Raw genomic sequence first — 12008 nt, 5'->3', positions numbered from 1 at the left:
GAGGGGGGACGGTTCTCCATTCCGACACATTCCCATTCCGATCACCAGGTTAGCATTCACCAGCGTCAGTAGGTTAGCTACTCACCGGTTAGCAATCACAGCATTGATTGAGTTATCACCTCAAGCTGTACAGTATTTGAGTTTAATCATAAAACGTATTTGTGAGTCTTGTCTTGCTCAAAGGCAGACAACGTGGAGACCACATATGACTTTTGAAATAAGTATTTAAAATCTTGAAGACTCTGAAATGTGACCCAAAGTCGATATAGGGGAAAGGGGAAAATTGAGGTCCTATGTTTTCAATTCATCATCCTATAGTTGGCGATGATTCCAGCAGCCAAAATGAAGAGCATCCCAGCCAGGGCCAGACCCCTACGCAACACCAGAGCTCTGTAGCTGTGTGACTCCACCACTGATCTGTTCCCAACGTCAGCCAGCTCCTCTGTATCTGTGGGTCCCTCGCAGGGCCCTGTGTCTTCCAACAGACCCTCTGGAGAGACATGTCAGTAAATGTCAGAATCATTTGTGGAGTCTCAAAGGATTGGGAATGATCTATATATCAGAACATGACCCACGATACTTGAGCCACACAGATCTCTAGCAAACTTAACAGGTATAAAGGAAATATTCTCTGAGACCTCTCACCTCTTTCTGTAGAGCTCCCATGCACTCCAGCGCACATCAGTGCCTGGGAGGAAAATTCGTATTACCTTCCCATAAAGTTTAGATCATATTGATTGATTGATTGAAGAATTTATTAGAAGTTTGCAATAGAAAAAAGTACAGTTTCATGACAGTACAAATCACTGGTACAAGGTCAACTAAAAGGAGATCCTAGAAAGCCGAGGCTTATTTCCACAGGAACCACACTTTAAGTATCTCATATAACATTGAAAGACAGACGGATAGAACATAAAGGGATCAGTGAATTAACTATGTGTACTCACCTCTGCTGTGACTTTCTTCCAGTTCATTTTGGCCAGATAATAGCTTAGGTAGGAGGATTGAACTGAAACACAGATCAAAAAACCTGTCCACAGACCTGGAAAGCAGAGGAGTAATGTCTGTGTACTTACAGGGTAAGGGCAAAGATGAGTAATATAGAAGTCCTATGGTACAATACAATATACCCCCCCCCCCCAAATAATTATAATAACTGTACAAAATATACAGTACCAGTGAAACAACAATGTACATAACTTAAAACACCACTTAATTCCTATTCAAATATATTTAAATAGCTCATCTACAGCTGATGAGCAATTTTCGGATGTTTTTTTAAAACGTTTGCCTATACCAAAAATAGGGACTACAGATTATTATCGTTGGTATTTTTGTCAATTTTTTTTACCATCATTTGTGTGCTAAAAGTCTGACTTTTGAGAACTGTTTCAGCATGCAATTTAATTCCTCCTTTCCCTTATGTAAAGCGACTTTCGGTACTTAAAAAAGTGCTATATAAATGTGAGCTATTATTAAATCAATGGGCAGAATATATTGGATCATCAAGTTTCAATCTACCAAGCAAATACTGAAGACATCTCAGGTCTTCACGGGTCCAATTTGAACTACCCGAACCCAAAAGGACCCGGGGGAAATGGACCCGGACCCATATGGCCCCGTCTATCATTTGGAATTTGAGAACCGTTACCCGATCAGCCCCGAGACGTGATGGATCCGATCCGAACGGCCCCGCCTGTTATTAGAAACATTGGATCCGAAACCCGAGCAGAACGGGAGATCCGAGACCCGAACCTGTCGCCCCGAAATGAAAGAATGCCAACGTTATTATATTAAGAGTTGTATCAGACATATTTCTTACCTAACGTCGCCACGGTGCTGCTGTTGCTGTCAGCGGCGCTGTGCCTCTCGCCAAAAGATGATCTTTTCCCAGACCAGTAAGTCAATGCGGACAGTTTGTAAATACAAATAAATCCATGTTTTTATTCCTTCTTCTTTGGCTAGCCAATGCTAATGCTATCGTTTTCTGTCGCATGTGTTGTTCATTATATCTTTCTGCTTTGAGTGTCCATTTTGCTCTGCAGAGCATGACAACACGCAATGACAACTCCATTGTAAACCGTTAACCAAAACGTTACGTTAATATCTTTGATAATAATAACAATCCAACTGATACAGTCAGTGTTGTTGTGACTGAGTGAGTCAGTTCTCACAACCAATGCAACAGATTACATGCTGCATCTTTAGTGCCATCGTGTGGCGTTATCTATTTGGTGCAGTTGTTGCGTTCGCTTTCACTTCAATCTCGGCCTGTCTCGGCTCCACTCGGGTAACAGGAGATACCCGGGGAACCGGGGCAGACGGCCCCGGCCCCGGCCCGCCCCGCGGTAAAAGCTCGAAAACGGCCCCGTTACCCGGCTCGGGGCGGTTCGGATCGCGGGTAATTTCGGATCTCGGGCAGGTCCGAAGACCTCTACATCTCACCAATATTTGGACTTAAACCAAAGTGTAATTGTGCTTTCATTCACTTCTTACCTTTAATTCCTAATTTGGCAGCAAACATCAGATACACACCGATAGGCAAGCCCACACCATAATACCCGACCAAGCTGCAGATGGCTCCAACTTTCTGCTTCCCAGCTCCTCTGATAACACCTGTTGTGGCAGCCTAGACAAGCAAACAGAACAAAGACATGGCTGGACTGGACTTCCAGTAAAAAAAAGAAGGACAACTTTGTTTTTTACAACAAGGGTTCATATTTGAGATAGTCATTAAAGAAAAGAAAAGATGAGTGTTAAAATGTTTTCATTTAGAAAGATGCACTGCAATCTTTCATGGGCAGATGTGACTTATGGGGGCAGGTGTAAATAGTAACAAAGAAATTGCCGGCTTATTGTGTAAAAAGACATATTTAGCCACTTGTACGCATGCCCCCACCCACTGAAATCCAAATACTAATATCGCTAAAACAATAGAAAGCAGTAAATGAAAACATTTTAACACTCATCTTTTCTTTTCTCTAATTACAATCTAAAATATGAACCCTTGTTGTAAAAAAAAAAACAAATTTGTCCTTTAAGTGTTTCCAGAATTACAAATAGTTATAGGCACTGTAGGCTGTGTCATGTATCAAGATGAAATGCAGTCTCAAGAGATACTTACTGATAATGCATCTAGCAGGAGGAATGGTGCGTAGAAACCCATAATTTCATTAACTCGCTCTCTAATTTGTCTGTTGGGAAAGAAAACAGGAATTCAATTCTAAAACGAAATATATGTTATGCAGTATTAATATATTGTTAACAGTAGGGTATAATATTCAAAAACTAAAAACATCACATAGAAAGCTACAACAAAGGAAACGGCTGTTATATCCATAACTCAACCCTTGATTATAATTACAGGTACTGTACAGATGTTAGCAAAGTTCACTGATTTCTAGCCTACAATGATTAGTGTTATAATATTCAAGCATAGTGTTTATCTGGGTCAGGGTCAGAAGAAATAATAATATGCTTGTTCTAATGGTGATGTACAGTATGTACATAACTATTACTCACTCATCATATGTAAAGACATAAGAGATGTGGCTCTTCAGGATCCCAATCATTACTGACAAGCACACAGAGACTGACCCTGGCAATGAGAGACAGTTACATACAGTATAAGCCATTTTTTGTCAACTAGTCACTAAAATAAAATCTTTGTTAAATGAAGCTCTAAAAAAAGAGTTTCAATAACAAATTAAATATTTATTTTTGAATAAATATTTACGGTTTATTTCAATGAATCATTCGATTCTTCATAATGTAATTTCTAAATCCATTTATAAATCCATTAAATTGAAATAGAGGCTGAAACACAGCCAAAAGGGCGTAGGCCTATACATCCAAGGCTGTATACTAAACACTGTATACAAACTAGAAGCAGTGCTCCCTACGTTCATGATTTGAGGCATTTTGTTCAAAACAGACCAATACTGCAAACTTTGGAAGCCAATGTTAGCCAATTGGGATGGAAAATGAAATATCTCACAGATCCGTCTTGATCACATGACTATTTAGATACTGTGTACTGTTGCGTGATTTTTGGATAAAATTGAAGGAGTAATATCTCAAAATGTCGGCCTCCTGGTGGCGCTGATTATAGATTAAAAACACAAATCGGCCTGTTATAGCGCCACCATGAGGCTGATTAGAAAAAAATCAAGTGGCATTTCTTCCTCAGAAATGTGTGTGCAAAATTTCATGGAAATCGCACTCTGTGTTAATGATTTGAGGCATTTTGAACAAAAGGGAGCATTCTTGCAAATTTGACTATAGAGATTCTGTGTACCGATTTGCGTGATTTTTGGACAAAATCTGTAGGAGTAGTGTCCAAAAATGTATTTTGCACAAATCCACCTCCTGGTGGCGCTATAACAGGCCCATGTGAAAAATTGGGGGCAGAGGTTCTGCTCTGGCACCAAGGGAGTGTGCGTGGACGGTTTCGCTGCCATCGTGCCAACGGAGCTGGAGATTAAATCGAGGACATTGTGATGAGAATGTGTAGTAACCTGCACAGAGCATAGTCATTTTGGAAGACAGTTTGGCCTGCTCTGTATTTCCTGCCCCCAGGGCATTGCCTACCCTTACACTGCCTGCCACACTGATCCCTAAAGGAAACTAAAAACAAAAACCTTGCATTAACAATTACAAATATAAAAAAAGTTAAGGATTTGTTGTAAATGCTGCCTATAACAGATGCATTTACATGCTTTTGCCACATAAGTAATAACTCACCATAAATGCAACATTAGCCAGTTCATTCACAACTGACTGAGCTCCAAGTTCCACCTCGCTTATTAGGCCTAACCAAAAGGAATGGAGAGCAAATGTCAGACCTGTGAAGTGGCTCGAACCATTCGACAAAAATCCACAGATGCAGTTTTTGGTATTTCTTTTCTCAAAAACACCATCAATCCAGTGCAGGATTATGTACAATGAGGCACGTGCAAAAATAATAATAATAAAAAATAAAAATAAACTAGAACAAAGCTGATCAGAGCACAGGTCTCTGCCAGGTCAGGTAGGTTATTGTGGGCCAGCAATTTTGATGGAATATGAAGAATTCACCCTTTGTCAAGTCCCGCCCATTGTCCTGCCCCTCTCCACACCCATTGGTTGCTTTGTCTTGGAGGGACATTCAGTGGGACATTCCATCCACTGCCATGTTAATTCAGTTGCTTCATATTGTTATTCTGTGTGCTCAATTCTAATTTCAAACTTTGTTTCAGTCAATTGGAGCTGCTCTGTGGCAGCATAGTGAATCAGCATGTTTTTAAATGTTTTTATTTCTCCAAAAATTATGTTTTAGCTAATTCAACATAAAAAAGGCGGAACCAGGGCGGGACAAGGCAGATAGAGCCTGCTGGTTGGTCAGTCAGGGACCAACCAGGAGGCTAACAAAGGGTGACAGATCCATCTTTATCATATGACTATTGATGAAGTGTACCATTAGCGTGATGTTTGGACAAAATCTGTTATTGTAATATCAAAAGAATTGTTTAGCAAAAATCGACCTCCTGGTGGCTCTATAACATTTTCAGACCCCCACTCATTCACATAGACCCTTAAAATAAAATGACCGAATTACTAAAAAATAAAAAATAAACATACCGGTACCACACTGGCATTAGACTAAAGGAAGCTTATGGAAGCAACTGTGTAGACTGTGTGCTTGCAATGTTTCTATATGGCACCGCTGCATAGTGACAAGATCCAATGCATATTTATGCTAATACATCTTTTACAAACACAAGATGTCCTGCTTACCTGACAGAAAGCTTCCAATCTCATAAGTCCACCATTCCACACACAGCATGATCATGCTGGGAATGGCCAGGCGGATGAACGCTCCCCATTCCTGCAGGCACTCTATAGACCAACCTGCACAAAATTAATTGATCACGTAGTTGCTAATTGATAAATCAACGTTATGCAGCATGTTTTGTGCATAGAATGTGTGTGTGTGTGTGTGTGTGTGTGTGTGTGTGTGTGTGTGTGTGTGTGTGTGTGTGTGCGTGCGCGTGTGTGTGCATGTGTGCGTGCATGTGTGTGTGTGTGTGTGTGTGTGTGTGTGTGTTTGTTGGGGGGTACAACGCATATCAAAAAACTATGCAAGGTTGTGGGGGGCATTATACATAGAAAATAATCATTTGAGACTATAGAGGGTATGTGCATGCATAAAGTGAGTGGCAAATCGAGTGGCAAAGTGAGTTGCAAAGTGAGTTTAACGCTGTTTAACGTAGTTTAATGCAATCAGATAGGACTTTTCTATTTAGATGTATGGACTGCCTGCCAAGGACAGAAAGTAGTTTTTGCCACTCTGTAGCCGTTAATTCCAGGTTGATTCCCGCATAACTTCCGGGTATGATGATGATGTCCCGCCATACCCTCTATAGGCCTACACAAGGGGACATACTGTTTGAAGACGTTCCCGTTTAATGAAATTAGAAAACAATCTGCAAACCTTTAACTTACCACCCCAGCTGGCCTTATGAAGTCCTTCCCACATAATACATGCATATAGTATTATAGCCAAGGAGAACTGGGAGATAGTGTTGGCCACAGCAGACCCTCTGTTAAAGGTATTTCATAGCATTAATAGGCCAAATGTAGCTGACACCAATAATTATATGAGTGAGGTACAAAGTGATACTCACGCTACCCCCAGATTGAGTGCATATACAAGGATGTAATTGATGAGAGCATTCAGAAGATTAACCACAACTCCTGTGATAACCTGTGGCCATATGATGCCCTGAAAACAAGGGATAAACCATTATTCTAATACCCAGGACAGAATACCCAATCACTGTTTACTGTTTTTTGATCATGGAGCAGTGTTCTCCCAAAAGTACACTATCAAATCCTGAGTGTTCATTTAAAGGGGTTTAATTCTCCAGGCAGAGATAAAAATAAATATGCTTTTTTAAGCCAAAACCCTTTAAAACCCATTCTGAGACCATAACAAATACCAGCAAGTGACCAGCGGTACTTACCTGATTCTGTAGATATCTTGCCTGCAGGTAATAAAGGAATGTCGCCTGTAAAAAGTCTAAATTCAATGGTACTGTTTAACAGGGCATATTCAAGGTCACGGTCAACTTTATTACACCCATAGATACATTAGTAAAGCATATATTGCCCAACTATACTGTAATACATTCTGTTCATTTTTGCAGAGACCAGACCACATGCAAAGATACTCACAGGTAGTGCTGGCATAACAATCTTCACATACATTTGACACAACCTAAGAAAATCAAAGTCTGTCAGAACCATCAAGAACAATCTAGTGTAATATAAGGAAGCAGGTTTTTCATACATAAAAAAAACATAATATTACTATTCCTAGGCAATTACATGAAAAACATAAGTAAACTGCAGCTGGAGTATACCAATAACTCTACAAGCCTGACCTGGCCACTTCTGGATTTTGTCTGAGAGCCAAGAGAATAGACTCTGTGTTTATTAGGACAGCCCAGCAAGGACAACAAGCCAGCATCAGAATCAGGATAGCCCTCTGCAGAATGACACCAACTCTCAGCAGATTACCACTCCCATAGGTCTGCAGGCACAGGAAAATTACAACTAATAGAAACCTTTCAGTATTTAAAAGGTAAGTACCCTAGAAAAGTATTTATTAAGGTTCGTAGTGAATACAATATAACAAACTATTAGGTTAGGCTAACTCTCCAATCTAGCCCTCACTTAGCTTAGTTAGGGGTTAAATGTATTGCCTTACTCATGAAACACATACACATTGCACAGACAAATAAAACCAGTAAGACTCCCTAATCGGGAGATAAGCGACCGTTGGTCGCGTATCTATCTATAAATGCGAGAAGTCTCTGCGTGTGTGTGTGTCTGTAATCCGCGTATCTCGAGAACCGTTCGTCCCACCGGCTTCAGATTCGGCACGCGCGTTCCCCGCCGCGGCACGGAGTGCAGTGCCGGGTCTCGACCCGACGCGCGGTTTTCCCGAACCGGCGCGAAACGTTCGGAATCTCCTTATGCGGGGTTGATTGTTGACATCAGGCTGTTTCTGAGGAAATCGGCGAAAGCTCTGACTCATTGTGACATCACTTCATAAAAGGCTCTGACATCACGTACGCCACATGAGTCAACAAAAAATCTCTGTGAGTGTGTATGTATGTAGGTAATCCGCGTATCTCGAGAACCGTTCGTCCCACGGGCACGCGCGTTCTCCATATATGGGCATAAAATGAATGCCCCCATATGAGAACCGTTCGTCCCACGGGCACGCGCGTTCTCCATATATGGGCATAAAATGAATGCCCCCATATATGGGCATAAAATGGATAAAGGGACACAGACAGACAGATTCAGAGATCTCCATATATGGGCGTGAAATGGACGCAAATAGACAGATATCTCCATATATGGGCATATATGGGCATAAAATGGACCCAGAACTATATGGACGCAAATGGCATATATGGGCATAAAATTTACGCAGAATCACAAAGATCTCCATATACGGGCATAAAGGGACACAGACAGACACACAGACAGACGGATACAGAGATCTCCATAAATGGGCATAAAATGGACGCAAATGGCATATGGGCATACAATTTACGCAGAATCACAAAGATCTCCATATACGGGCATAAAGGGACACAGACAGACAGATTCAGAGATCTCCATATATGGGCGTGAAATGGACGCAAATAGACAGATATCTCCATATATGGGCATATATGGGCGTAAAATGGACCCAGAACTATATCTGCAGTGATCTCCATATATGGACATAAAATGGACGCTGACAGACAGACAGATAACAGATATCTCCATATATGGGCATAAATGGACACAGGCAAACAGATGGTCAAAACGGGTCCTATGACAACAGGTATAATGGGGTTTGCATTAAAGGGCGGGGCATTCATTCCCTATTTACATTGTTCCGAGTTGGCTTCGGGCGGCCCAGCTTCTAGTCTCCACAAATAGGCCAAAAGTTTGTTTTACCAATTATCAAGACATACGGGCAGTTGACAGTTTGCCATGGTTACTCATTGAAGTTGAATCTCCATATATGGAGACATAAGTTGCTCATACCATAGCAACCATGTTTTTTACAGGGCCTGGGATTGATGACATCAGAAACCTCCATATATGGGCATGAAAGGGATTTTGTTTCTGGAAATATGTCTGTGGGGTGCCACATTTGGAATAAAACACTTACATCACACATCTGGATATCCATACAGCCCATCTAGTTTGCCTGTGTCCATTTATGCCCATATATCTGATGACATTGGGACACTGATCTCCATATATGGGCATAAAACTTATGTTAATTAGTAAAGCCTGGGGATCTCCATATATGGGCATGAGGGGTACCCTAAAAGGGCATCATCTGGGAATAGCAAATATAGTTATCCTAGAAAGTGAAAATCTTACATCAAAGGCCATAACTACCTACCTACCACCATACTGCATTCCTCATTAAACTACCTACCAGTAAGATGCCTATAGGGAGAAAAGCAAAGGGCGAGGTTGCACCATTTCTTGGTCTTCTGGCCAGTGATGTATATCGGACCATTTAACCATATATGGAGACATCTGGTACCCAAAGATATTCACAGATATGGGCTTAATATTGATGACATAAGGGATCTCCATATATGGGCGTAAAAGGGATTTGGTTCCCCTGGCATCACAGGGATCTCCATATATGGGCATAAAATGGATTTGGTTACCCTGGCAACACGGGGATCTCCATATCTCCATATATGGGCATAAAAGGGATTTGGTTCCCCTGGCATCACAGGGATCTCCATATATGGGCATAAAAGGGATTTGGTTCCCCTGACATATAATACACTGGACTAATAGTCCAGTGTATTAAATTGTATCAATTTATTTTGTATATCCAATGTAATTGAATTAATTGCGACCGTCAGGGAGCAGTTTACTATGAAAACCTCCACCGGCCGTCCGTCCGTCCGTCCGTCACACCTTTGTGACCATCAACAAACGTCACACCTTTGTTGATGTTTAAATCGAAGAGTCTTGGTCAAATACTTCTGTTGGTTTCTGCACTGATCATTTATACAATTCAGCTGTGTTTGCTCGTGTCATCATGATGAGGTCATAAATCAGCCATGCCCAAATATAGATTTTACGGGTTTACATGCTTACTCAGTTATTCGTTATGTGAAAGTCCTATGACGTCTATGATATCTGACATCATCATACATACATTCCCTTTTATGCCCATAAATGGAGATCCCCTCTGTAGAACCAGCCACTGACATCACTGTAATGTCAGGGGAACCAAATCCCTTTTATGCCCATATATGGAGATCCCTGTGATGCCAGGGGAACCAAATCCCTTTTATGCCCATATATGGAGATATGGAGATCCCCGTGTTGCCAGGGTAACCAAATCCATTTTATGCCCATATATGGAGATCCCTGTGATGCCAGGGGAACCAAATCCCTTTTACGCCCATATATGGAGATCCCTTATGTCATCAATATTAAGCCCATATCTGTGAATATCTTTGGGTACCAGATGTCTCCATATATGGTTAAATGGCCCGATATACATCACTGGCCAGAAGACCAAGAAATGGTGCAACCTCGCCCTTTGCTTTTCTCCCTATAGGCATCTTACTGGTAGGTAGTTTAATGAGGAATGCAGTATGGTGGTAGGTAGGTAGTTATGGCCTTTGATGTAAGATTTTCACTTTCTAGGATAACTATATTTGCTATTCCCAGATGATGCCCTTTTAGGGTACCTACCCCTCATGCCCATATATGGAGATCCCCAGGCTTTACTAATTAACATAAGTTTTATGCCCATATATGGAGATCATTGTCCCAATGTCATCAGATATATGGGCATAAATGGACACAGGCAAACTAGATGGGCTGTATGGATATCCAGATGTGTGATGTAAGTGTTTTATTCCAAATGTGGCACCCCACAGACATATTTCCAGAAACAAAATCCCTTTCATGCCCATATATGGAGATTTCTGATGTCATCAATCCCAGGCCCTGTAAAAAACATGGTTGCTATGGTATGAGCAACTTATGTCTCCATATATGGAGATTCAACTTCAATGAGTAACCATGGCAAACTGTCAACTGCCCGTATGTCTTGATAATTGGTAAAACAAACTTTTGGCCTATTTGTGGAGATAAGCGACCAACGGTCGCTTATCTCCCGATTAGGGAGTCTTACTGGTAAAGTCATGATAAGTATTTGAAATGAAATAAAAATGTTACTCAGTATAATAATTGTTAATATCACTTTATTATTACATTTGCAGGGTTTACTGTAGTATACTACTACAGTACAAAACTCAATGTGGCCCCCATAGTGAGTGTGGACATTTACTGGCCCTCTCCAGTCTCCATCATCAAAAATGTTGCTTAACGCTGCCCTATACACAGACTTGTATTTAAGTACGGCTGTTCTTACCTGAGACATTAGTGTATCACACCCTGATGCCAAACCACGTCCAATTGACGTACCTGTAACATTAATAACCTGGAGAAATGTAGCACAAGTTATTTTCTGTATGTAGCCTTGTTAACAAAATGTATATTAAAGTGAACAATAGCCGAATACGTACAGTTATAGCCAGACTCACTCCTGCCAGCTCTGTCTTCCCCAAATGGCCACAGAACACAGTACTGATGAAACTCACAGAAAACGCCATAAGTTGAGCCAAACACTAATGAAAAAAGACACAAATATAGCTTGATCTTCTCTTAAAACCAACCATGTGCACTTTCAATGCATTCAGCTTACAGTCCATTGGCCTACTAAAAAAGGTTATTATTGGTGATTAAATTGCAGCTCGATGGATCAGTCATGTAGATTATTATGTAATCTACTGTAAAATGAAACACTTATTTTTAAGTTTTTGGACTACTTACCACTGGCCCAGCTAATTTAGCAAGTTCAAATACTTCCATCTTGGCACCAAAAGGAATCTTTTGGCGAATTTGTCTCAAAC

General features: G+C 40.9%; 1 protein-coding gene across 1 annotated transcript; it reads right to left on the bottom strand.

Annotated features, from left to right (window-relative positions):
• Positions 1–299: 299 nt before the first annotated feature.
• On the bottom strand, positions 300–11967 carry LOC308290059 (multidrug and toxin extrusion protein 1-like; the record flags this gene model as incomplete). Its single annotated transcript, XM_080731834.1, has 15 exons — positions 300–490; positions 2497–2629; positions 3125–3194; positions 3523–3598; positions 4518–4626; positions 4744–4811; positions 5776–5889; positions 6484–6581; positions 6666–6763; positions 7005–7049; positions 7216–7258; positions 7425–7573; positions 11468–11536; positions 11622–11723; positions 11929–11967. The coding sequence occupies 15 exons, from the start codon at positions 11965–11967 to the stop codon at positions 300–302; spliced, it is 1404 nt and encodes a 467-aa protein (XP_080587960.1).
• Positions 11968–12008: the final 41 nt, after the last annotated feature.

Source organism: Nannobrachium achirus, assembly GCF_963921795.1.
Source record: "Nannobrachium achirus genome assembly, chromosome: 8".
Classification (NCBI taxonomy): Eukaryota; Metazoa; Chordata; class Actinopteri; order Myctophiformes; family Myctophidae; genus Nannobrachium; species Nannobrachium achirus.
The sequence above is the reverse complement of the archived record's forward strand: the minus strand, read 5'-3'. Positions and strand labels throughout refer to the sequence as shown.